Consider the following 25,897-nt stretch of genomic DNA (forward strand, 5'->3'; position numbering starts at 1 on the left):
AGAGGCTCTCACTTTGTTGATTCAGCGGAAGAAATGATCCTTTTGTCTTCTCTTGTCCAGATGAGAGGCAGTCTTTTGAGGACTGGTTCCAGGACCTGCGGCTGGCCGCCAACGAGTGCTTCGAAGACCCCGAGAGCAGCGCGCATGTGGAAACGTCGTTACGAAGGCTGAATGTGAGCGTGCGAGCCGCGAGGACGCCGTGGCGTTGGCTAAGGCTCCTCACGGTTTGCCCCGCCTCTCTCAGGGCTTCCTGAAGGCCGACGATGCCGAGCGCCGTCTGGAGCAGCTGAGGGAACATCTGGAAGGAGGACGGCCGCAATTGGACCCTCAGGAGCTGCGTGAGCTCGACCATTGGCTGAAGGAACGGCAGGAGGAGGCGCGTGCCTTCAAGACGCGCTGTCTCAACAGGCGCCAGCAAATGGAGGCTCTCAGCCGGGACTTGAGCAGGTAAAGTTCCGACTGCCGCCGAGTCTTCCAAAGAGGACGCGCGCGACCAAGCTGATGTTTGCCGCCTGTGCAGTCTACAGACGCGGCATGACGCATTGCAAGCTTGGCTGCGGGGCAAAGAGGAACTGAGCGCAGCACCTGGCGCGGCCAAGGGTCTCCTCCCGGACCTCCGGTGCGAGAGGTGAGCGCTTGCGTTTGGCAGGACGGCACGTGGGCCCCCTAGTGGTCATTCGGTGGGCTTTGAAATTCTTTGACTTGAATTAATTCAAGGCAATTTTGCGGCTGATTTGCAGAGCTGCTCCAAAACTGCTTTCAAAGTTTTGGGCTGGCCACGGCCGTGTATCCCACGAGGGTCCAGGCCTCCCGCCACTCGGCACTCAGAAGTAAAACAAGAGCAAGCGAGCCTTTTTTAGTTGAGGATCAATAACGTTGAGCTCTAAATTGCAATTGTCTTGATTGACCACAGCCAAATGGGCTGATTGTAGTTACAAATGCTTTAGTTGCACCAGAGCTCTCCACTGGCATCCAATTTTCCCACACCCGCCGTTTCTCCCTTACTTTTATTATCGGCGCCTGGGCCCTATTGTTTCGGAAGGAATTCTTCTTCTTCTTCGTCTTCTTCTTCTTCGTCTTCTTCTTCTTATTCTTTAAAAACGATCGCATTTTTGAGAAACTTAACATGAACAAAAATTCACCAAACTTTACAATCTGCTCGCAGCTCTAGTTATTATTATATATATATATATATATTTTTTTTTTTAATCCACGGACACCATAGGCTTTAGAGTAAGTTTATGGATGCCAAAAACCCTCCATTTGACTTCAGGAAGTTTTATTTTCTAGATGACAATTTCCACCTGCTCTGTTTTGTTGACGCCATTAAACACAGCACAGGCGCTTTAGGCCTTAACGGGTCAAATGAGCCTTGCGGGTTTATCACTCCTCATTTTTGAGGACACGACCGATTACTATGGGGAGAGGCGGTTCTCTGTGCCACCTTTGACGTAGCAAACGTTGGCTTGCTTTTTGCTCGGGGCTCATTGAAAGCCATTTTGAGGAAAAAGCAACATTGGCAGGCTTTCACAAGCACGATATGGCATATTTTGTGCTGGAAGCTTCCATCCGTGACAGGAGCTGACATCACTGCCTTGGTGACTATGATGTCGCCTTTGATCCTTCAAGTCGATCTTTGAATCCACTGGCGAAGAGAAACGATGGCGTGTGATGTCACGTGCCTTCAGTCCCTTCTAGGCTGCGCCGACTGATGGCTCACAACCATCGGAGGTGTCATTTTTGTTCTCCTTGCGTACGTCAGAGAACAAGTGGACGTTCTAGTGGAGCTGCTGACTTTGGTGCGCCGCCAAGGCGTCCGAGACGACCGAATCCTGGAGGACGCAAACAACGTCATCGAGCGCTACCGAGATCTGGAGGCCCGGCTGCAGATGCGGCCGGAGGAGGACAAGCAAGTCATGGACGGGCAGCTGGAGGAGTTTGCCGGCCAGGCTGAGGACACCAAGGCCTGGTTGAAGGAGCTCCTGGGTTCCTTCACCTCGGCGTGCGGCGACCTGCCCTGCAAAGAGAGGAGCCTCAAAGCGCAGGTCAGAGCTGGTCCATGTCCACAAATTGCCTTGCTTTCATATTCTTCCTTTCAGGGCAAAAGCCAACATTGTTTGAATCACACAATTTAGCTACTGTTTTTGTTTTGACATGAAACAGCCGTTAAAGGCGAGAAGGGGATTGGTACGTTTCCTGATTTTGTCTCAAGCAGAACAATCTTTCTGAGCCTACAAACGTGCGCATGCATTCTTTTTTGACTTTGTGGCCCCCAGGCTGTGTTGAGTGCAAAGGCCGAGGGAGACTCCAAGATGGAAAGGCTGCAACTTGACAGCCACAGCCTTTGTAAGCAGGGCCAGCTGGACCAGCGCAAGAAAGAGGAAGTCCAGCAGCTGGTTCGAGACCTGCAGGACGAGTGGGGTAGTGTCCTGCGGGCTGCTGAGGATGTCCTCAGCAAAGCCAAGCCACCGCCGCCGCGCTTCCGCCAGGAAGTGGAGGCTCTCAAAGCCCAGAGTGAAATTTTGCAGTCCTGGTTCAAGCACGTGGATGGCAACCTTGAGTCTCATCAGACTTTGAAGGTGAGTTGCACGTGGTCCCCCGTTAACATAACGGAACTCCGATTTTCACAATTGTACATTAAGAAAAGTTGGTAGTCATCCAAAGCGTATGTTTCATAACTTAATAATTCATTCTTATTATTATTACTTATTCATAATTCTTCAAAGCGTCAGCCAGTTTTATGATGCGGACAACGCCTTAAATGATGCGGATGAACCCTTATGACCTGGACTGATTTTGGCGTCACAGCTGTGCATCATTTGGGGTCAGAGGTGGCCTACAAAACTAAACTCACCTTTGATTTGTAGATCGAGGTTTTTGAAAAGGGGTTAAGGCCGCGTATGTCGTGCCCCCCCCAAACACACACTTTTTGACACTCAGTGGCGGCACATGACAGTAAATTTGAAAGAATAAGCCAAAGGAGGAAGTGAGGTCCTCGACATTGAATCTTCAACGACGTGATGCTGTAAATGGGGGAAAAGGCGGGACTTGCTTCTTCACTGTCGGCAGACTTGACGATATTGCCTTGAAAAAATCTGAGCTTTAAAAGCTCTAAAAACACGCCTCTGCTTCCATCGTGCGGATTTCACGTACACTGGAACGAAACACTACCCGGCGATCGAGGGACTTTCACGGTGGTTCAACTTAATATTTGGTGTGCTTTGTTGATTTCAGGAAGCTCTGCTCAACCAAGCTGAAATGCAGTCCAAGCTGCAGCAGCTAAAGGAGCAGGGCCAGACTCTGTGCAACAACCTGGACCCGGACGACGGCCTATGCCAGGAGATACAGAATCTGATCCGGGGCACGGAAGGCGGCTGGGCCGGCGTGATGAAGGCCAACGAGGAGGCGCAAAGGTACGCTGCCACCGCCCTCCGAGACCACATCAAGGCCACGCAGTCCTGGATCAGGGAACGCAGGTCCCAGCTGCTCTCCCTCGGGCCGCACATGCCGCTCCAAGAAAGACTGCAAGTCGTACAGGTGCTTACCTATTCAGTCGCTCGCGCAATCATTCGCGTTCTTAACTCATTTGCTCCTCAAAACTTCTAAATATGTTCTATTTTAAATGTTTTAAGTGTCCGGAAGGTGTATATATAAGTTGTTGTTTAAAAAAAAAGAAAAAGTTTTAATGCTATAGCATACAGATGGCTTTTTTTTTTTTATACAGAGAGCTCAGTATTGTTCATTCAGTTCATTCAACATGTCATTATCATTGCTCTCTTTTTTTTGTGTGTGTGTGTGTGTGTGTGCGTGCGAGTTCATGAATTCACCTGAACCTATTAAAAATCCCATATCGTTCACCTAACCCAAGACTTCAGAATCCCACTAGTCGTGAAGTTGTCAGGAGACCCGAGGAAGGATAAAAGAAAAGTGAAATCCAGCACCGACCAGACCGCCTACTACCCCACAGGGTTACAAACCAGAATGTTTCACCAACCCCAGAAACATCTAAATTCCAACAAATTAAGGAGACCTCAAGAGACCAAAGGAAGAAAGGATAGATGAAGCAGAGTGAGATCCACAGACATCAGCCTCCATCGATTCAATGACCAGAGGAGGAAGCAGATTGCGTTTGCATTTCGGTAGATGCTGGTGTGGTGGATTTGGAATGCATGAGAACCTCCACTAAAGAGGGAAACCGTCGACTCTGGCCAGGACAGGGCAAGCACAACCCCCCAGAGCCCCCCCAGGCCACGGCAGCAAATCCAGTAAAACAGCTGAGAGTGAATGACGTAATAAAGACATGTTGGAAACACAAACGAGTGAAAAGTCACTGAAGCGTGCCAGGCAGAAGCGGCCGACCTCAAGAGTATGCAGTTGCTGTGATTTGGAAAATGTTTTGCTTGTTGTTGACGTACACCCGCCTACCCGCAGGCTGTTCTTGCTTGCCGCCATGAGGGCGAACGTCAAGTCGGGGAGCTGAAGAGCGAAATGGCAAGAGTGTGGGAGACCTTGGAGGAGAGCAGGAGGCCCAGCATGGCTCGCTTGCTGGAAGACGCGCAGCAACAGTGGGAGTCGCTCCTGCACATCTGCCAGGAGGCGCAAGTGCGGAGCCTCTGCGATGATTTTCAGGCGCGCAGTCAAGCGGCAGCGTCTTGGCTGCGAGAGCGACTGCGCCGGCTGCAGGCCGTCGGCATTCACGCGCCGCCTGATGACAGACGCCGCCCGGCCCAGGTCGGTTCTCTTCTCTCTACCTTTGCTCAAAAATCACTTGTAAGAAATCAAGTTTGTCTTCAGGCCTTTCAGAGTTATTTTTTACAATAAGCGGTATTGACATCTGCAGCAGTGAGAAAGAAGACTTGCATAAACAGCCCCGCGTGCACACGTTGCCAAACCTTGTAGAACACGTCACAAAAGAGGAAACTCTGCTTGTGAACATTGTGAAATGCATTGTGGGAGTATTCCGATTCACATTCCCGCTGGAGGGAGCGACATCATTTTCAGCAAATGTCCTGAACAGCAAGGAGAGGAATTTGTCGTTGTCGTCGCTCTCGTTTTATAATTACCAAATCTTGTAGAAAACGTCACAAAGGAAAACTCTGCAAACAAAAAAGCAAAACAAGAGGAAACTCTGCTTGTGAACATTGTGAAATGCATTGTGGGAGTATTCCAATTCCCATTCCTGCCGGAGGGCGCGACATCATTTTCAGCGCATGTCCTGAACAGCAAGAAGGAAGGAGAGGAATTTGTCGTCGCTCTGATTTTCTAAATGAGAGCCGCCCCCTGAGATGGATCAAAAAGGTCAATTTTGCTGCTCTATTCCTTTTCCACAAACAAAATATTGATCCAAATGTTGTGTTTGGCAACATAGTGCGACAACATAGAAAATAAATACTGGAGGACACGTCTTGGGTTGACGTTCCTTTTTTGGTGCGCACACTGCTGCCTCGTTGGAACACGGACGCGCGAGGGGCGCCAGCTCACCCAGCGGCGACCCGCGTGAGCTTCGTGCTATGGAAAGTGGACTTGATGTATCAGCCATTGATCTGCGCTGGCTTTTTCAGGACGTACTGCAGGCCAAACCTGACGGCGACTGTCAGGTGGACAACCTGAGGAGGCTGGGCCAGACCCTGTTTGACCGGCAGGACGTGACCGAGGAGGCAAAATGTCAAGTCCAGCAGGCGGTCAAGGATGCCGAGGAACAGTGGAAGAACATTGTGCAGCTGGCCCAACAGCTGGAGGAGGAGGCGGCGGCCCAGATCAACCAAAAGAAGGAGTCCAGAGACTCTGAGGTGACGGAACGCTCATTCAGAACTTGGCAGACTTTGACTTTTTCTGGACCTCATCTTGTGCTTGCTTGTCTTCTGTGTGTGTGTTTTTTTAAAGGTGAGGGAATTCCAAAGCCTCCAACAGGAAACGGAGCGCTGGCTCTCAGACCTTCAAGATCAACTGGATTCCCTCGACAGCCAAGCCACAGCGCAAGAGCGACTGCACACGACACAGGTGAGGCAACACTTGAGAAGTTCCAGACGGGAAAGGTTTCGTCTTGCGTGAACGGCACCAACATCAACACCTGCAAAGTGTTGATCGTTCAGCTGCTAGTTTGGATGTCGGGTGCAACTTTGGTTCAGGAACTGAATTTGCCGCCAGGGTTCATTGGCCAACCCATAAAATGGAAATAGTCGTTTGGATGCCAAGAATGGTCTGTGGTAGTTCGCGGCCACATCTTCCAAGTTACTAACTGGACGTCATGGTCTTTTTGTCAGACCATTGTTAGCACGAAGCCAAAAGGAGACGAGAAAGTCCAGGAGCTGAAGAGACGCTCCCGGAGTTTGTGCGCTCAGGAGCCGGAGCCGGAGCTGGAGAAGACGGTGGAGGATGCCGAGGAGCGCTGGGGGAGAATCATCCGGGCTGCCAAAGCCGCGCTGGATGCAGCAGAAAGGCAGATGGTTCGAGAGCGCCAGATGAAGGAGCACAAAGAGGCCAGAGAACAAGTCCAAGCTTGGCTGCAAGTTATGCGACACAATCTCAATTCCCTCCTTGTTTACAAGGAACCTGACGTGACCCTAAAAACCGCACAGGTTAGTAGTTAATGCGCAAGTTGAGCCCGTGGCAGCCGCAGCTTTCCTTACATTGATGCAAAAAGAACGAGTGCAGCAAATGCTGTTGCTTAGACGGGTCTGTGCTCCTTGCGTCAGGCCATCCTGAGCTCCAAACCGGAAGGCGATTCCAAGCTGGCCGAGCTGCAGAAACAATGTCGGGATCTTGGTGACGGCGGGCCAGAGTCCGGACCGGCACTCCAAGCCTTGGAGGAACTGTGGGGGGTGCTGTTGCGTGACGCCGACAGCTACCTTAATAAAGCCCAGTTGGCTTACACGCTTTCCAGGGAGCTCCAAGCCTTCTTCAGCCAGGCGAGCACCACCCAAACCTGGTTGGACCAGCTGCGGACGCGGCTGGACAGCATCGGCACGGACGCTCGAGGCAGCCTGGCCCAGATCGAGGACAGGCTGAACGCGGCGCACGTGAGCCCTTTGACTCGCAAACGCCGCCCTGGTGAGCCGCTTGCTTGCAAATCCATCAAATCTCTTTTTCCAGATGATCTTGAGCGCCAAATCCAGCGCCGAGAGTCGAGTGGAAGATCTGCAGAGGCGAGCGCACTGGCTTTGCGAACACACGGACTTGGAAGAGGACAGCCGGCTGCAGGTGCACACCAAACTCCAACGGCTGCAAGAGCAGTGGACAGCTGTGCTGCAGGGGGCGGACGACAGAATCAGGTGCCAAAAGGATCCTTCCGGCATTGACTTAAGTCCAGGAAACCATTTGAGTCCATTTTCCGTTCCATAGCCCCATATGGGTTCATAGCCATAAATTCACAAATCCAATTGGACTCAAAGGTCTTTTTTGTTGTTTGGTTACTGTTTAGAGGAATTTCCAAGTATTTTCTGGGGTGTAGATAAATAAAGCGTTTGACAAAAATCCATTGGCATTTCCGAAAGACATATCGGTCTTTAAGACAATTCTGAATGCAGTCATTTATTGGCTTAGGATCCAGTTGAATTTGTTCAGTTCACAACAACCTTGTCAATCAGTGGCAGGAATGTCACAATTGTCTTTTCGCCACTTGATTTGCACAACCTGCCCTGTGCTTGGAATGAATTGTCTCTGAAAACCCAAACCAAATCAAATGAATCTGATTTTGGAAACCTAGTGAAAAAGTCTCGGAAGAAGCGGAGGCAAAGCAAGCAGAGTGCAGAATTACCAGTAGGCTGCGAACGGCCACCCCCGCCCCCCTCCCCTCCCCAAAACGGATCGCTGACGTTTGTTTGTCCGCCGCCGTCCCGGCAGACTTCTGCAGAGTGTGGAGGAGCTCCTGGTGTCCTGTCACTTCCAGCGAGGACAGGCTGAGGCGCGCCTGGCCCAACTCCTGACGCAGACGTCCAATTTGCCGCGCGCCTTCCCCTGGCCTGGCCTGGGGGAGCGCAGGCAGGCGGCGGAGCAAGCCCGGACCCTGCTGGACACGGCCTCGACCCTGGGGCCCCTCCTCTTCCTTCTACGCTCGCAGGTACATTCTCAAATGTCTTTCATGTCAACTACTAGGAAGTCTTGGCCGAAGAGCGCGCAGGCCCTTCTAGGGAAGAACAATTTCCTTGTCGTAGGCGTGAAAAATAACTTGCGGACGTTTCATGTCGTTGAGGCTGCTGAGCTGTTTGAGACCACCCAGAATCCCGAGTGGGCTGATTCTACCTGCGCTGGCATGGAGGAATCCATCTCGGCTGTGCTCAAAGAGTTGACGGTGAGTTAAGGCCGGAAGGCAGTTCTCCAGTCGGTGCCAAGGTCCTCGGGGCTTTTTTTTTTTGTGTACACAGCAAGAGTCAGGAAGAGGTAAATTACAGACATGCGGCACCTGTTGCCGCATTAGTGGCCAATGCCACTAAGAAAGGTGCGCGAGCGCTACTGGAGTTGTGACATCATTTGGCCTCTAACCCTAACCCTAAGTACTAATTATCTAATTATCTTTTTTTTTTTTTTTTGCTGATCCGAAAAACGATCCAATCCTTGACTCAAATCTGTGATCTGATCTGGACCGTGACTTTTGTGATCCGCTGCACCACTAGATGGAATTTTCCGTCTGATGTCCCACGAGCAAAATAGTGTCCGTCTGCAGCCCGAGGCGCAACAGAAGGCAAACGTTGACAGGAATTTGTTTGTTTGTGTGCGTGCGATCAGGAGGCCGTGCTGACTTTGGAGCAAGGCATCGTGGCGGAGAGACGAGTCACGCAGCTGCTGGAACAGCACGAAGCGGCCCAGGATTGGCTGCGAGAGCAGGTGAAAGGCCTGGAAGCGCCGCCGGATGAGCGAGCCCGTCTTTGCGGCACCGTCAACACGCTCAAGGTCAGCACTGGCCGGGCCGGGCCGGGCCGGAAACGGCTCGTCAGCGCAGGTCTTGATCGGCTTCTCCTTCTCAGGCCTTACTCCAGACCGTCGAGCGCGAGCACAATGAGATGAAGGACTTGGACGCCGCCACGGACGATCTGCTGGCCATGTGCACGCCCGGAGGTCGTGACGCTCTAACGCTGGAGGTCAGTGTCCTTCACGAGCTGTGCGCCACCTCGGAGCGGGGCCTCAGGGAGCAACTGGCGGTCTGCGAGGCCCGCCTGCGTGAGCTGGAGCAGCGGGCGGCGCGGCGGGCCGAAGAGCTGCAGGAGAGAGCGGCCGTCTTGCTGCGGGAGCTGAGCTCTCTGGACCGGGCGCTCGGCTACGCCCGACCGCAGAACCGCGTCCCCCAGCTGCAGCAGCACTGGAACGGCCTGCAGGTGAGCTTGCGCTACAGTCCGCGGCCAGGCCTGAGCTGCCGCTTAAGCGTGTTGAAAGACGCCCTGCTTTCTCTGACCGCAGAATTGTGAAAAGTCGCTGGAGGATCTGCGTGTCCACATTGATGCGCTTAACCAGGAAGTTGCCGCCGCGAGTGAGCTTCCGGCAGAACTCTGCATCACGGCGGAGTCTCTGCGCCAGCAACATGACAGGTACCGCCTGGTGCCAAATGGCACACGCTACATTCTGCATGTGTGGCGCACGCTGCTGTACGGTTCTTTCAAAGAGGCAGATTCACAGATAGGTGGCGCCAGATTGTTCAAGCAGCAACTATGCCAGTCCCAAAGACTTTTTAGCTTTCTATGCTAGAGCATACAGCAGGCTTTGCTGCACCCTGAAGAGGCCACTTAAAGCAATGGTAGTTGTTACAAAAACAGCCAGCAGGTGACAGCTGAGTAGAAAAGATCAACCAAGGCCATATTGAAAGCAAGCTGATTTACCCACAGTTCTAAGCAGATTTGTGAATAATGACGAAACTATATTCTAATGCTAATTGCTGCAAAACATAAGACTTTTTTTTCCTGATGAAAGAAGAGAGACTAATCTTCTTTTTGGTAGGTTCCATCTTTTTATAGCAATAGAACACAATATTCTGTGGGCCTAGCAAAATCAGTCGAAATGCAGTTAAACAGCCAGGAGCGAAGGGGGTTGCTTCAGTGAAAATAGCTGCCAGTGAATGAGTTAAGAACGAATTGCAGTAAGTGTTCAATATTTTCCGTCTTCATATGAAATTTGGGCGCACTCTCACATTGCTGGAGTTTCACCGTGCACACACCGACACACAAACGTTTCCGAGTGGGCGCTAAGAACTCGTGGAAGTCTTCAAGTAGCACAAGTGATGATCTTTGACTTTTGGCAGCTTAGACTGGATGAAGGGATCGATCATAAGTATGCTGGAGAAATCAAGTTGTTTCTGTCAGGGTGAGTTGGACACTGAACAGGGTTATGTTAGACCAAACACACACACACACACAAAACGTGGAGGAATAAAAACGTGAATATCATTGCGCTCGCTTCGTGGGTCCGTGGCAGCCGGGACCGCCTCAAACGGGAGCAAGCGTGCTTGGTGAACGCTCACCACAATGATGAGCTTGGTTTTGGTTTTGGTTTTCCTCCAAGCCTGATGTAACAAACGCCACATTCGGGCCAGGGTTTGTTTCTTAGCCTCTTGAACTGCTTCAAATGCAACACCATTTACATAAGTGGACTTTTGCGTAACATTCCGATTGTTATCAATGTGAGCGCTGTCCGCAATTGCTGATGTCTGCCACGTTACTTGTGGCCGCGTACACTAGATGGCGTGTAGACGTTCCAACATCATGATTTGGAGCTGCCTTAACCCCTTCAGACCCATCGATGGTCCCAGTGGACGTGACACATTTGCGTGTCTAAACCATTAAAAACGCATCATTTGGATGATGTCAACACTTCTGCTTCATGATTGGATCTTAGCTACCCAATCACAATCGCAAGTTGATTAGCATGATGTTCATGTTAAAGGCTTCTAAGTTGACAACACGTCACAGACACATTATCCTGGCGTCTGCTATAACAACTAAAAACAGGAGATAAAGCCCACAAATATTCCATGTTCTTTTGTGAGGAAAAGACGCAAAAGAGCCAACCCCATCTACATCCCACTCAGGGTTCTACGTTAAGCCTTTTCGGGTGGTGGGCCTACTAGAACCTGCACTGGCCCTGTTTATATTGCTAGCCTTGGGCCGATAGCTCACATCAGAAATTGGTCAATTAACATTTTTTTTCAAAAATTCGGTCGCCACATATGCGGGTTTTTATTTGTATTTTCAAATGAATTAGTTTGCTGATGTATTGTCAATGACTGAGCAAAACATGCCACTTTTGAGGATGACGACAACACAGCACATTAACAGACCTCGTCAGTTCATCACCGCAAGCACGAAGCCACTTGGCAAAAACACACAAAAATGATAGCTGTAACAATAACGAAATGTACACATTCTTGACGCCAAAATATCTGCCGTATTAATTTAGGAACAGTTAACCTCCATTCAGTGTCATCAAATCCAAGCCAGTGTCATCAAATCCAAGCCGGTGCCACTTTGTTTTGTATAATGCTGTGTTTTGCCGATTCCGGCAGTCTGCAGTCCAGACTGAAGCAAAATCAACAAAGCTGTTCCGCAAACGTTGCCCGCTGCCTCCGCCATTCCTTGCAAGCGCTGCAGGACTGGAGTCATAGCAAGCCTTCACGATTGAGTACATCCCTGCAGGTTTGCGTCATGTTTTTCAGACGTCCCGTTTGATTGACAGCTCAAAGTGCTCATTAGCCAACGTCTGATGTTTATTAGGAGGCAGCAGAGGAAGGTGAAAAATGGCAGGCTGTTCTTGGGGAGGCTTTAGATCATCAGCACTTTTTGAGTGACTGTCTGACCCAGGATGTGTTTGAGCAACTTTCAAAAGACATCTGCGAGACTCTCAGAGAAGCGGGGGCACTTCAATTGTCTCTATGTCAGATCTCAAAGGTAACCATATCGAAAGCATCGTGTGAAATGAAATGAAACGAAAGTGGACTCTGAAATGACAAATGTTTTTTATTGATTCATTTTAGGAAGCTAGTGTAAACAGGGAACCAAAAACGGAGTGTCAGTCCATTGATTTTGATAATGAGCCTTTGGTTGCACCGCCACGAAAAATCAAACCAACCGCTCCAGTTCAGCACACCATTTCTACAGGAGACACTGAAAGTGCACAAGTGGCTCAATTTGTGCAAGGAATGATTGAATCTGCCATCAGAGATTTTGATTTGCCACCAAATGAAGCTCCGCTAGAACTGGAACGCAGACAAACATTCTCAACTGATGTTGCTACTGTGAATGGAGGGAAGATTTCGCCACCCGCAAAGTCCAAGGGTGTCAAGTTTTCTCCACAACTTGCTAAAAAAGAGGAGCCCATTAGCGAAAGTAATGTGGAGCCCTTGAGGGGAAAAAATCACGATGACAAAGATGTTTGTGAAGAAGCAAGGGAAGACTCCGGAAATGTGGAAGCCACCGCCGTTGCTGAATTTGTCACAGGACTTCTTGAGTCTGCGATGAGAGATGTTGATTTACTATCACACAAAGCGTCACAAGTTGTCACAGGAATGTCTAAAGTTGTCACAGTGGAAGAAGGAAAGCTCTCACCGCCCACAGGAAAGACAAAAAGTGTTGCATTTTCTCCCAAAGTAGCAGAAAAAGACAAGACAGTGATGCCAAAGGAAGACACTAATTTAGACCTTGTTGAGGAGGAAAAAACTCCAGATGACAAGGAGCAAAGGATTTGGGAGGAAGCAAAAGACACTGCAAGTGTGGACGCTTCTGACGTCGCTGAATTTGTCGCAGCAATTGTTGAATCTTCTGTCGAGGCACTTTCACAGAAAGGTCCGCTCGAGTTGGAAAGGAGAGCAACATCCTCAGCTGTACAAGTCGTCACAGGAATCTGTAAAGTTGCGGACGATGGACAGCTCTCACCACCCACAATCACATCCAAAAATGTCACATTGACTCCACAAGTGCCTGAAGAAGAAGAGCCGAAAGAAGAATCTGCTCTGGAACCCAAAGAAGAAACATCTCAAGACCACAAAGAGTGCACGGTTTGTGAGGAAGCAGTTAAAGACACTGCAAGTGTGGACGCTTCTGCCATTGCTGAATTTGTCACAGCAATTGTTGAATCTACTGTTGATGTTCTTTCACGGGAAAAAACGCTCGAGTCTGAAAGGAGAATAACATCCACAGCTTCGCAAGCCGTGACAGAAATCTCTGAAGTTGCCACGGAGGACGAAGCAAAGCTCTCACCACCGACAAGAAGACCCAAAAATGTCACACCGACTCCACAACTGCCTGAAAAAGAGGAGCCCAAGGAAGAATCTGATCTGGAACCCAAAGAAGAAACATCTCGAGAGCGCACGGCGGTAGGTGCGGAATATTCTGCCGTCGATGAATTTGTCACAGGACGTATTGAATCTGCTATGCAAGATGTTGATTCACTAGCAAAGGCAGATCTGCCAGAGTCATACAGTAGGAAAACATCCTCAGCTCCACAAGTTGTCACAGACACGCCTGAAGTTGTTACTGTGGCGGAAGGAGGGATCTCGCCACCCAAAAGAAAGTCAAAGGCTGTGAAACTTTATTTTGAAGATGTCACGGTGTCCAAGCAAATGTCGTCCAATTCTGGTAACGAACCTACAACTCCACAGCCACCCAAAAGAAAGTCAAAGAGTTCAACGGCATCCCCGGGAATTCTCAAAAAGGGGCTCATGAAAACAAAAGAACCCGACAGAATCCAATACTCTAATGTGGCAGCAATGGCAAAGAGTACGACCATTTCACCAGAGTCTCCCAAATTGTCAACCAGGAGAAAGTCCAAAAAGCTTGACATGCCCTCAGTTTCCACTGGACCAGAGGTCCCTATCAGTCAAGCTTTTGGCCCTGAAAGTGGAATGAAGCCTAAAGCTATGATTTTGGCAGACAGAAAGTTATCACCGCCCAAAAGAAAGTCAAAGACTTTAAAGCCTTCTCCAGAACCTCAGAAAGAGGAAGCGCAAACCATCACACAAGATGAGACAACCTCAGTTGCTGTCGAAGTCAGCACTCGTGAGATGCTTGAAAACGACCAGGCTAAATTTGCAGAAGCTCAGCCGCCTAAGACTCCGAGCGATTCGGAAATGATCTTAGCTGAGCAAACAATGACATCGATGCAAACTGTCATTGAGTTGGAACTGTTAGAATCCGCAAGAGAAAGAGCCGAAGAAGGCAAAGTCCTGCTAGAGGTTGCTGTTGATGACAGCGCAGACCTAGAAAAAAGTTTCGTTTTTTTCGAAGAAATCAGTGGGAGTGCACCTGTGGAGGCTTTAGAACTGAACACACAGAACAAAGTCAAGGATGAACACTTTTCTAGTGTGAGCAGCGCTGAACAGAAAGAACCTCCTGTGGTTTTAGCAACACTTAAACCAAATGCGACAGAACTGATAGAAATTGTATTGTGTGACAAGGCCGTGGAAAAGACACGCCAGACTGAGACTCTGGTGGAAATCAACCCGGAAAGATGGAGTGACACAGAGGAGCGCGGGCCCTCCATGTCTACAGGTGCTTTTCAAGATCCCCCCACGAGAATTCAGATGGGGCCAGATGTGCATCTTCTACAGGTTGAGATAAGAACACAACAAGAGAAGCAAAACAAACTGGAAACAGGAACAAAAGAGACACCAAAACCTGCCGATGATACGTCACCAGTAGAGAAGCAAGGCACAAGCACAGAGGGAGAAAAGCACGGCGCTCTGAGTGATGCGCTTACTGTTGCTTTTAATCCTGTTCTTGGTGAACCGGAAGAAATCCAAATGGCTGTGACACAAGAGAAGGAACCAAATGTCCAGATTGAGATAACAGTGGACCAAGGTGACATTCAGCCCATTAAGTCGGTGCCACAAGAAGAATCACAGGAGAGCCTCGCTGACGCTCCCTCACACCCTGACCCGCTCCCAGAAGACCAGAAAAACAACGCTACCAAAGACACAACTAGTACATCATTCCAAAAGGAAAGTGGCGAGGTCATTTGCTTTGAACCACAAGATGCTCCCCAAGCAGCCACCACAATAAGCACATTTGAAATATGTGAAGCAAGCATTGACCAACCTGACATACCAAAAAAGTCTTGGTTGTCAGAAATCTTCTCAGAACTTAGGGCCATCGCAGACATGGAACTCCTCAACGAGGTACGTACAGTATACGGCTTTAGGCTTTACTAACAGATGGCTTTCTCGACTGATATCAAACCTGTCTTTATTAGGACTCAAGTGAGGATCGCCTCGAAGACCTGATGACCTCCCCCAGCGGTGACTTGGATGCTCTCCTGTGCAGTCTTGTGTCAAACCTCCTGACCTGTAAGAATCGCTCGGCTGAGCTCCGGTTAGATGCCATGAGCCAGCAGGTGAAGGAGGCTGAGGTGAGACTTTCAAGTACACGCTGCATAAATCACAACAGAAAGTGTAACCACACTTGGACCAATTCACAAGCCATGCTTTGCCTACCCGCTTACAGAAGTGTCGAGACGTGGCCCAGGAACAGGCGGCGCTGCTGTGCCAGCAGAGGGAAGCAGAAGTTGATGAGTCTGACGCTGTGGAGTATGTGGAAAACCAGTGGAAGGCCGCTGCTCAGGATGCAGCCGCTGCCATCCAAAACAAAGTGGACCAGCTTGAACTTGTGCAGGACTACTGTCATCAAAATGGAAAAGTCCAGACCACATTGGAAAGTCTGTCAGCTGAACTGGATGTGTGGAGACTGTAAGTTCATCACTGCCCAATCTCTTCCACCTTGGCCCAGTTGGTTTGTGTGTGACTAGTTGAACTGTTTGTCTTGTAGCTCCCCAGCGGAGAAATGCCAAGAAGATGAGGACCGCCTGAACTCCATCAAGAGAGCTCTTGAGGAGAAACCCACTGTCCTTGGGGAGTTGCTTAGCATCCATGCAAAGCTGTACCCTCTTCTTAGCCTCTCTCATCAAGCAGCTTCAAAGAATATTCTTCAGATTCGACGTCAGGAATGGAGAGGACTGGAGAGAGCCGTGGAAAAGGCGTTGCATCATATGTGTGTTCAGTCCCAAAGCTGCAGTAGCCTTTTGCTGGAGTTCTCCTACCTGCGGGGACACTTGGAATCGATTAGTCAAGAGCTCGAAGCCCAAGTCCCTCGAGGCGCCCCGTGGGATTGCAAGGAAGCATGGCAGTTGGTCATAGCACACGCTGAAGTGAAAGCTGCCCACGTCAAATACCACCATATGAAGGAAAGGTCCGAGGCACTGCCCCCGAGCTTGTGGCCGAAAGAACGAGCGGAGATCAAGAAAGCCCTCCTGAATGTCAAAGACCAACTTTGCCTCACAGAGGAATGGATGTCCTCTCAAATCCAGAGAAGTGGCGGCAATCCCCTCATAAAGAAAATTATGAAACTGGGGAGCGACGGCCTCTCGTGGTTTAGGCAGCTCGAGAGCGACATTGAGGGAAAGCGCAGCAGGGTGCCACTGCTCCCTGAGGCGGTCTTCCAACAGCTCACGGCATTTAAAAAACTGCAGGCCCAGGTCACAGTCAAACAGAAGCAACTCGAGTCACAGGTGAAGGCAGCAGCCGAACTTCTGCCACAGCTGGAGCAAAGTGAGGAAATGCCGGTGATGCGTTCCGTGCTCCAACGTCTTGAAGAACATTCAAAGTCAGTCACAGAGGAGCTGTCCAAGGCGGTGAAGGACATAGAATCGGGTCTGCAGTTCAGAGAAAAATTGGCAGAGGAGATTGCGGATCTGGACTCCTGGGTGGCGACACATTTGGAAAGGGAGACAATTGAGGCCGTCAGGAAGGATTTCATGAGTGTAGGCAAGGTTGATCACAGTGGCCATGAGATCCAGGAGATGTCTGCTGCCTGTGAGGCACTTTTAATGAAAAGTAAGGACATTGCTTCTGAGCTTAGCATCGCGGAGAACTTGCAGCTTTTTAGCAAGCTTGCCAACCTCCAGGAAGACATCAGCAACATTGGCAGCCATGAAAGGGCCAAGAGAAATGAGCTTGATGAACACATTCGATCTGTGGACTCAAACAGCAGAGAGCTTGATACTGTGGAAGAAAGCCTGAGGCAGATGCAAGACGATCTGAACAAACAGAGGTTCCCTGTCACGACGGAATCCCTACAAGTTTTGGCGTCTTTTAAAAACAGGCTTTTGGAGCACAGGTCCCAGATTGACCATCTCCAATCCTATATTCAGGAAGGGAAGACAAGAGAATTGTACTCGTTTACTGCCAAACTTCATATCAAACTGACTTCCCTGCAATTAAAGGCCAGAGAGCACGAGAAGTACCTCAACATGAGGCAGAATGTGGAGGACATTAGAGAGTCTGTCGAGGAGCAACTCTGTCGGACCAAAGATGACAGACCGGTGGAGGAGCAGTACAAGGCCTACCAGAAGCTTCTCTTTCACTTCCCTCTGATAGAGAGATTTTGTAAGGAGGTAGGATCCAAACTGGGAACGATCTCGACTGACCTAGACCCTGCTCAGGTGTGCGCAGAGCAACACAGACTTCAACAAAACCAGGACAGCTTTACAAACCTGGAGATGAAAACCCTCAACATTCTCAGCATCGTGGAGTGTTCTCTGGTTCAAGAACTGGATCTCGATGCAGAGAGGAAAGGCATACGAGACTTCCTCTGGGATGCTCAGCAGGAGCTCCAGAAGCCTGCACTGATGATGCCAAATGAAACCTGGATTAATAAGGAATACCAGAAAATACTCTTTTTGAAAAAGATCGTTGAGTCACGAATGAGAGCAATGGAGGTTCTCGAGCGCAGTCATGGGAACAAGGAAGGAACCGGATCATCAGATCTTGAAGACTTGAAGAATTGCGTGCTACGTGAATGTGACGCACAAATGGCAAGTGGGCTTTTTCTGCTTAAACTACAGCCGTGCTAAACTGTCCTCAATCCATCAGTTTAAAAAAAAAAGAAAAGTTTTTTTTCATTTTGGCTTTGTATTTAACTATTTGCTCTGACATAACAGTCTGTGATGCATTGGTGTTTTAGGACAACATTTCTGATGCAAGGACATCACTGAGAAAGTACACCCGTACTGTCAAGCATGCACTGCAGTTCTTGAGGGACTTTGAGGTCTGTGTGCTGCCCCTTCCTGCCTTGTCTGGAGTCTGCTGTGAAAAGCTGGAGGAGACCCAGGAGATCTTGGCCTCAGTGGAGGATCATTTCCAGACTCACGTGGAGCAGCTGAGCCAAGTTGTCCTGCATCCTTTCCTGTCCACGCGGGAGCTAGAGCATCTCCAAGAGAGTATTCTGAGCCAGATACTAGTGAGGATGTCCACGCTTAAAGCAAAAGGCTACCTTCAAATGGAGAATTTCAGCAGGTTGTACATTTATTCACAGTATCCACTAGGGTAGCCTCTTTGTTGTAACTGGTAAAAATGTTTCACAGCTGTGCCGAAAACATCAGAAACTGCGCCAAATGTCACGAAGAAATCACTCTAAGTGTGAGAAAAGCTGAGGCAAGCCTGGAGCAGTTTGCCTCTCATAAGGTCACGTCTCTGGCCGGCTGCACTCAGCAGCTGCAAAAGCTTGAGGTACGCATCGAACCGCAGGCTACGCAATGCCGCAAAGTACATCTTGCGCCTGACCCGCGTCGGCTCTCCGGTGCAGGGTCTGCGCGGGGATCTGAACTCCGTCCACAAGCAGCTTGAGGAGGTGGCGGAGTGGTGTCCAGAGCAGATGTGCCGAGGGCGCCGGGAGATCTTCACCGCTGCCGCCTGGGGACGCATGACGGAACTCCGCCTTTGCTCCCAGCAGCTGGCTGCCAGACTTAAACAGGCGATTGTAGAATGGAGCGACATCACCCGCAGCGTAAGTCTGAACAGGCGTGACCCAGTGGTCCAAAGCTAGTGTCTGCTCCACCGGCAATTTCGGCTTCTGCTTCTCAGGTGGCGAAAGCCTCTGCTGTGCTGCAGCAACTGGAGGGGGAGCTCCCCGAGCCTGCTCTGTTGATGGCCACTGTCGAAGAACTTGTTGGCCTGCAACAGTGCTGGGAACAATACCAGGACAGGCTGGACTGTCAACAGGGGGCCCTCTCCGGCCTGGAATTGCGCGTTGCCAGGCTGCTGGGCGTCCCTGCCAACGCGGAACAGGCGCCACTAACGCCCATCTGTCAGCAGCTGCAGGTGATGCAGGCCACCTACAGCAGGTAAGCAGGAAGAACTGTTGTCACAGTCCCATTGCAAAACGCTGCTGAAACACGACGATGCTGAAATCTGATTGGACAATAAAATGCAAGCTTTGCGGCAAGCATCGAAGCCAAAAGAAACGCTACCAAAACGGAATCAATTGCTACCGTTTCCTGTTAGGTCAGTGCTTCTGATGGTGTTGAAGCCAGCAAAGAAGGCCACCGCTAAGAATCACAAGCTGACTTTGATGGAAACTTCTGGAAGAGATGAATTTTGCATGTTTGCTGTGTGCGGCTCCTTAGCGTTAAGCAGAGGAGCCGAGAAGGTTTGGAGCGGATCAAGGTGGAGCTGCAGGAGAAACAAAAAGTGCAGGAGGAGCTGCAGGTGGTTTGGGTTTGGTTGACGGCAGCTGACAGCGTATTGTCAGAGATGGATCCAAGCAGCGGCATAGCAGAACTGAAGGTACCAAGGCTGTCTAGCTCCAATGCTCGGAAGCGGCGGGATTTGGTTTGCGAGTGGAGCGTCCTGACGGGACTTGCGTCCACCCGTGTGTGTTTTCAGGAGATCCACAGCCAGCTGTGCGCCCAGAGAATCCAGTTCCATCGCATTCGGGAGAGGCTGAAGGCAAAGTATTCAGAATCCTGCGCCGTCCCGGCTGAGATGGACGGACAGCTGCAGGAGATCCAAACGACTTTGGAGCAAGTCGAGCTTAAGGTAAACCCAGTTTGCCAGTCAAGTCAACCGGGTGAGACTAATTCACAAAAGTTGATTGGGAGCAACTGGACGGTCCGCCTAAAGTGAAATATAAAATTGGATTTGTCCTTTCAGGTTGAAGAGGCGTTGGAGAAAAGCAAACCCGTGCAGAGAATCGGAGCCAAGCTGCTGGAGACGCAAGCTGGCCTAGTGTTCGTGCAGGAGATGCTGGAAGACACAAGTCCTAACATAGCGGACGCAAAACTGTCTCAGGAGGTGAGTGGGGCGCACACGGAACTCGCGGCACACGTTCTGCTCCAAATGTAAAGACGGTTTGAACTTGGGTAAGCAGCTGGTGTGGGACGAGCTGCAGAAGTGGCACTCGCGTGCTGCGGCGCTGCAAGCTGACGTGCAGGGCTTGGAGAGTCCAAAGGAGGCGCTGTCCCTCACGGAGAGATTGGCCGAGGTGCAGCAGCTTCATGCGGAATTGGCCGAGCGGGCCGAGCAGAGGACCACCCTCATTAGCAAGGTGGTCAAACGCTTTTGTCTTTCGATATTTGCTGTGATCCAACTCCCGAGCTGCTTCCGGCTGTCGGATGCTAAGTGTGGCCTTGCGCTTGTGCGCAGACCCAAATTTGGCTGAAGGAGCATCGGGAAATGATCTACAGCTCCAGGACTTGGATGTCGGAGTCGAAATTGTGGATGATCACTCCCCGCAAGTACATCTCATCCAAATGTTTGCGTGAGCAGGCCCAAGCTCTGCAGGTCAGCAGCGGCCGCCCCAAATCTTGGTTTACGGTTGGAGGAGGAGGATGATGATGAAATCCACATCCTGGCCAATGACACTCTCTCATTTGTTTGACCTTGGGACGTCACAGGCGGTATTGAACGACTCTGTGCGGATCCGAAGCACCATGGAGGCTTTCATTACGGTCGTGGAGCAAATGTCTCAAGTGGTGGAAGTCTCCATTCTCAGGGATCAGCTGGCGGAAGCCGACCAACAACTGGCGAGCGTTCAGGAGAGCTTTGCCACCCCTTTGGTTGACCTGGAGCACGCCTCTGTCGTGAGTCTTGCATTTATCCGACACGTCGCTCGGTGTCTGCGCCTCGCTGATGTCCGCTCGGCCGGCTCCCTAGGAGGTGAGCTCGATGGAGGCGCAAGTCAAGAAGATGGAGCAGAGCGTTGCCGAGATCAAGAGCATCTTCTGTTCTCTGGAGACCTTGCCCAGCCCCAAGGAGAAATATCTGAAGGTGATGTGTGGCTTTTGTCCGCGGTCAAACCAAAACATGTGCTCAAAGCTCTTGGACCGCACGCAGATGGCCGAGGAGAAGATCCAGTCCATGAGCAGCAGCGTTGCCGACATGCAGAAAGCCAAACTGGACCTTCGTCTTCCGAAGAATGCAGATGAGACCTTGACCGTCTTCAAGGCCATCAATCAGCTCCAAGTCGTGCTGCTGGACTTGGAGAAGGTTAGTCCGTCGATTGGGCCGACGGCTGGCGGGGTGGCTCGCTGACCCGCCACAAACGTGTCCCCTTTGTCTTGCTGTGGTCGTAGAAGGTTCCAGCTCTGTTCATCCAGCAGCTGCCGCCCCAGCGGGCACAGTGGGCTCAAGTGGCTCGAGGCAGTCGCCCGCAGGGGACATTCCGAGCAGAACTTGAGCTGTCCAGCTCAGAGGTGAGTCGGCGGCGTCGTCGTTCTTGTTGCGGCTCCCAACCCAAGCGGCCTTGTCGCCCATTAGGAGGATGACAACGACGAGCCGGTCCACTTCAGGATTGCCCCGGACGAGGAGGAAGGCTCCGGGATGGCCGACAGCATGCCGGTGAGAGAAGTCGGCGGCCGTCCTTGTCGCAGCTTTTCATGAACGCAATCAAAAACATCAATTGAAACAAATTTGTTTGCTTTGAAGCCTTCAACGGCCTAAAGAAAGAATCGGGCAGGGGTTCCGCGGCTGTACAAGAAAAGAATCTGGACTTGCATGTGCCTGTGGCGCATATTTGTGCCATTTTGCCAATCGTGTCAATGATTTGTGATTTGTTTGCGTGAGAGTAGCCGGACTTGGCAAATTCTTCCTGCACAAGAAAAGCGACTCGGCCGAGCTTGTTTGCGTTTGAATGGAGGTGCCGCGGGTGCGAATGATGCAATGTGCGTGCGTCTTGTTTCCGCAGCGCGAGTGTGACAAGGCGGTGGCCGGCCGCAAAAGGGGAGGGCTGCTGCAGGGACTGAAGGCAGGTGCAGGAAGTGCTTTGTGGTGGCTCTGGGGTACTTTGATGGGGGCTCCTTCAGAGGTAACCAAACAAGCTGCAAATAACCGCACCTGCTTCTCCTCTCCTCCTCGGCTTTTTCCCACGCGTGTATTCGTGAATGGTCCCTCGCCAAACATCTTTTTGGGTTGTTTCATTTCTTGCTATGCTTATCAGCTTGTTGAATGTCAAGTGTTTTATTTTTTATTATTGATGAACCTCCGTTCAAGAGATGAAAAGCAACTTCTCGTCTGCTCCAACTTTCATACTGATGACTTTTTTGCCGTTTTTTCCCAATACAACGACCCATCATGACATTCAAAACAATGAAATTAAAGAAATGTCAATGATGGATACACAATAAATGAAAGAAAGACTTTTGACTTTTGTCAAATGAGCAGGTGATCAGCGGTGGCAAATGTAGGCCGAGAAAGTAAAAACCTTGCCACAGTTTGGCTTAAGCCTCTGATGCTAGTTAGCTTGCTCCCTAAAAGGTAAGCAAGTAGCATGGGAGCTAGCTAGCTAGCACCAGAGGCTAAAGACAAACTGTGGCAAGGTTTTTACTTTCTGGACCTACATTTGCCACCTCTGCCGGGCAGCAAAAATGACAGAAAAATGGAACAAAAGCAAATTCCAATTTGTGAGACTTTTTCATGATGAATTATTTGGAAGCTTTCAGCGTCGTGGATGGATGGATATCCCCTTGGCTATTCTGCTGTCCTTCAATTGATTGCTTTTGTCTTGATGTTGTTGTCAGAGTCCGGAAGTCAGCGAGCCAGAAGGCCACCAAGCTTCACGGGGCCAAGAACAGGTAACGCCAAATAAATCATGATCATAATACATTTTATTTATAGGCACCTGTCAAGACATCGCACAGTACAACATAATAAGATGAAATAAAAATGCAAATCCGAAAGAATATGGCAAAATCAGCACGCCAGATTTCAAAACTCCAGCTTTGAAGAGTTTTGATTTCAACAACTTGGCCTTTTCCACCTCGGGTGGTCTCGGGGAAGCATTTGGGGTAACATGGGCGCGCATATGCTTTTGTGCGTGTAGCAGGCCTGAAGCAGGGCTTTCGAACCTTTGTTGGACCACGCTCCTAATTCAAGCTACTTTTGCGTCCGCTCACCTGGCTGCTTGCTTGTTTGTTTGCTTTAGGGTTCCGGTGGCACCGATCCGACTTCCTTTGAGGATTTTCCATCCGGCCCGGAGCCTGTCGGACGTCCGAACGTCCCCGGTCGCATGGTAAACACCTCCACCGTCTCCAAACCTGCGGCCGGTTCCCAGCAGAGATGTTTGCTCTGCTAGATGTGGGAAGCCTTCAAGTCTTGTCGGCGCTACGCCAGCTACCTTTAGAAGCCACCATAGGATCACATCCTTTCCCCGTCCTTCTATAACGTCCCGTAGACCAAAGTTAGCGGCTGAGCTCTGAGCCCAAGCCAGATGCGGCATCATTAAGGCTTTCTAGACCCAAGACCGCTTGGAATTGATTGGAGAAAAGCAAAGCTCACACTGGACTGTTTTACATTGAAACCACCTCAGCAGTCCTGAAAGACGCCACTCGACGTCGGTTGGCCTACATTCCAGTAGGACAGTGGTGCCCAAAGTGGGTCCTGGAGGGTCGGTAGTCCTGCAGGTTTTGGATGTTTCTCTTCTCCAACACAGCTGAAGCTCATCATCAAGCTCTGCATAAGCCTTGTAACGATCCTGTTGATTTGAACAGGTGCGTTGGAGCAGGGAAACATCCAAAACCTGCGGGACACCGGCCCTCCAGGACCTAGCTTGGAGACCCATGCAAGGCGCTGTTGTGTCAACGTCCGCGGCATCCGATTGGAAATCCTGACCTAACCATCTCGGCCGTGTTTGAGCGGAAGTCCGCCATTGCATCTGCCGTCATTTGGATGGTGCACTTTGCAGCTTGACTTGTTGCAATAGCTTGGTTTCTATTCACAAGGTCCTACATGGACCAAAAACTAATTCATGTGCACTCAATTAGAACGCAAGTCGCAATGTTTTGGATTCTATTCACCTGCCAAGCATTGCTCCTCGAGTACCCCTATCCAGCCTGTTTTCCATGTCTCCAACCGCCAACACAGGTGTCTTCAAACGATCAGCAAATCAGAAGATAACAATCCTCAGCTGTGTCTGGCTATGGGAGACATGGACAACAGGCTAGATAAAGGTACTCCAGGACCGGGATTAAGAATCAGTGAACGAGGAGAAGAGCGTCCCGTCGCGTGGGAGAGCCGCACGTGACAACGGCGACGGCAACCGCTCCAAAATGGCCGAGATGGTCCCGTGCCACTAAATCTGCAAATGAGCGTTGAGCGGCGCGTGGCTCCATCGAGCCGAGTCTTGATGACGATCCATCCGTTGGCTCCCGGTGCGCTTTATTTGCTTGTGTTTGGCGTTGAGCCGGCGTCCCGCATGGACCTTGATGTTTTCTTGCAAACGCTCACTAATCGACGTCCTGTTTGCTAATATGTTAATGATGAATGAAAGTAGGCGACGCGTGGCCAGTCCGAGCGTTGGATTATCACCGGCGGTCAGCATGAAGTCTTAACACAGTTTGCATGGATGATGTGTCCTCCCCTCGCTCTCCTTCCTGTCTTGCAAGTATCAATAAAACATTCGTCAAATCACTTGATGTCTTTGTGTCTTTACTCACCACGGGACCAATAACCAATAAATAACACTCACAGGTTTGCTTTTGCACTTTTCACCATATTGACAACCTATCAAGTGATCACGTTTGGACACCTGCTATGCGTTCGGTTCCAATTAGCTGCCACTTGTAAGCCTAAAGTGGTAGAATGCTACAGTTAAGACCACCAGGGGACGCTAGTATTCTAGAAGCAGCCATTGCTAAAGGTGGCTTCCAGGCACCTTTCCTACGCATTTGTAGAATAGCGTCCCCTGGTGGTCTAAATGCGTTTCTATGGAGCCACACATTTGAAAGTCGCGCGTGCACACATTCGACCAGGTGTACTGGTTTAACAGGTGGCAGGTCCAGAAAGTGAAAACCCTGGCAAAGTTTGGCTTCAGCCCCTAGTGCTAGCTAGCTCCCCAGCAGGTAAACAAGCACCATGGTTGCTAGCTAGCTAGGCAGCTAGCGCCCTAGCAGGTAAACGAACACCATGGGTGCTAGCTATTTAGCTAGCTCGATCCCTAGCAGGTAAACAAAGCACCATTTGTGTTAGCGAGCTCGCTCCCATCAGGTAAACGAGAACCTAGCTAGCGCCCTACAGGTAGACGAGCACCGTGGGAGCTAGCTAACTAGCACCTGAGGCTAAAGCCAAACTGTGGCAGGATATTTACTTTCTGGACCTGGACTTGTGAATACAAATTGTTTTGTGGATCTAATTACACATTTATGTACATGCTCCAATAATGGCCCCAATCATCACCTCACTTGCACATACAGTGGAACCCTAACCCTTTATATTATAGGATTAATTAATTAAATCTTTTTTTTTAACCCCAAAATACCCAAACCCAATACATGGCAGCTTGCCGGGGTGAAGCAAAAGGTGAGTGAGGCCTGTCATCCCCACAAGAGGGAGACATTGCACACTGCTTCAGCAAGGGAAGAGAAAGCCGTCTTGCATGCTGCTCACCTCATCAGGTACAGGCGCAATCGTCATGGCAACACGCTGGACGCCGCGTCGAGGTACAAGGCGCCCATCTACCGGCGCAAGCAGGACACAAAGGTGGGCTAGGAGCTGCTTGTTCCCGCTCCCAGCTGCAGTTATGTGCAAAAGCAACATGCAGCTTTGCTTCTTTTCATTCCTTCTGGTGGCACCGCCCACTTGTTTTGGTGCCTTTTTTTTTTTTTTACCTTATTTGATGTGTGCCCTGCAATTGACTGGCAACAGGTTTAGGGTGTG

The 25,897-nt window shown here is 50.3% G+C and overlaps 1 protein-coding gene across 9 annotated transcripts in view; it reads left to right on the forward strand.

The window, feature by feature from the left end:
* The window catches only part of syne2b (spectrin repeat containing, nuclear envelope 2b), a 51,084-nt gene extending 26,432 nt beyond the window's left edge, over positions 1-24,652 (forward strand). For 3 of the 9 annotated variants that reach the window (XM_077565660.1, XM_077565676.1, XM_077565714.1), the window contains 40 exons: positions 61-173; positions 245-447; positions 521-628; positions 1,763-2,045; positions 2,277-2,579; positions 3,235-3,537; positions 4,432-4,731; positions 5,562-5,789; positions 5,884-6,000; positions 6,264-6,578; positions 6,696-7,019; positions 7,093-7,271; positions 7,843-8,059; positions 8,192-8,290; positions 8,725-8,889; positions 8,964-9,311; positions 9,394-9,521; positions 11,489-11,618; positions 11,697-11,870; positions 11,957-15,094; positions 15,169-15,324; positions 15,420-15,661; positions 15,741-17,784; positions 17,934-18,265; positions 18,334-18,478; positions 18,555-18,755; positions 18,833-19,092; positions 19,375-19,534; positions 19,634-19,786; positions 19,901-20,041; positions 20,118-20,294; positions 20,393-20,530; positions 20,644-20,829; positions 20,903-21,016; positions 21,083-21,235; positions 21,322-21,441; positions 21,506-21,586; positions 21,933-22,052; positions 22,765-22,818; positions 23,169-24,652. In XM_077565660.1, coding sequence (XP_077421786.1) covers positions 61-173; positions 245-447; positions 521-628; positions 1,763-2,045; positions 2,277-2,579; positions 3,235-3,537; positions 4,432-4,731; positions 5,562-5,789; positions 5,884-6,000; positions 6,264-6,578; positions 6,696-7,019; positions 7,093-7,271; positions 7,843-8,059; positions 8,192-8,290; positions 8,725-8,889; positions 8,964-9,311; positions 9,394-9,521; positions 11,489-11,618; positions 11,697-11,870; positions 11,957-15,094; positions 15,169-15,324; positions 15,420-15,661; positions 15,741-17,784; positions 17,934-18,265; positions 18,334-18,478; positions 18,555-18,755; positions 18,833-19,092; positions 19,375-19,534; positions 19,634-19,786; positions 19,901-20,041; positions 20,118-20,294; positions 20,393-20,530; positions 20,644-20,829; positions 20,903-21,016; positions 21,083-21,235; positions 21,322-21,441; positions 21,506-21,586; positions 21,933-22,052; positions 22,765-22,818; positions 23,169-23,318 — 12,302 coding nt within the window. In that variant the 3' untranslated portion in view covers positions 23,319-24,652. Of the gene's footprint in view, positions 1-60; positions 174-244; positions 448-520; positions 629-1,762; positions 2,046-2,276; positions 2,580-3,234; positions 3,538-4,431; positions 4,732-5,561; positions 5,790-5,883; positions 6,001-6,263; positions 6,579-6,695; positions 7,020-7,092; positions 7,272-7,842; positions 8,060-8,191; positions 8,291-8,724; positions 8,890-8,963; positions 9,312-9,393; positions 9,522-11,488; positions 11,619-11,696; positions 11,871-11,956; positions 15,095-15,168; positions 15,325-15,419; positions 15,662-15,740; positions 17,785-17,933; positions 18,266-18,333; positions 18,479-18,554; positions 18,756-18,832; positions 19,093-19,252; positions 19,535-19,633; positions 19,787-19,900; positions 20,042-20,117; positions 20,295-20,392; positions 20,531-20,643; positions 20,830-20,902; positions 21,017-21,082; positions 21,236-21,321; positions 21,442-21,505; positions 21,587-21,932; positions 22,053-22,764; positions 22,819-23,168 lie in introns of those variants that run through there. The other 6 variants (XM_077565668.1, XM_077565686.1, XM_077565696.1 and 3 more) reach the window with 6 other exon arrangements.
* The last annotated feature ends 1,245 nt before the right edge of the window (positions 24,653-25,897 follow it).

The sequence above is a fragment of the Vanacampus margaritifer genome, chromosome 1 (genome assembly GCF_051991255.1).
Source record: "Vanacampus margaritifer isolate UIUO_Vmar chromosome 1, RoL_Vmar_1.0, whole genome shotgun sequence".
Taxonomy (NCBI): Eukaryota; Metazoa; Chordata; class Actinopteri; order Syngnathiformes; family Syngnathidae; genus Vanacampus; species Vanacampus margaritifer.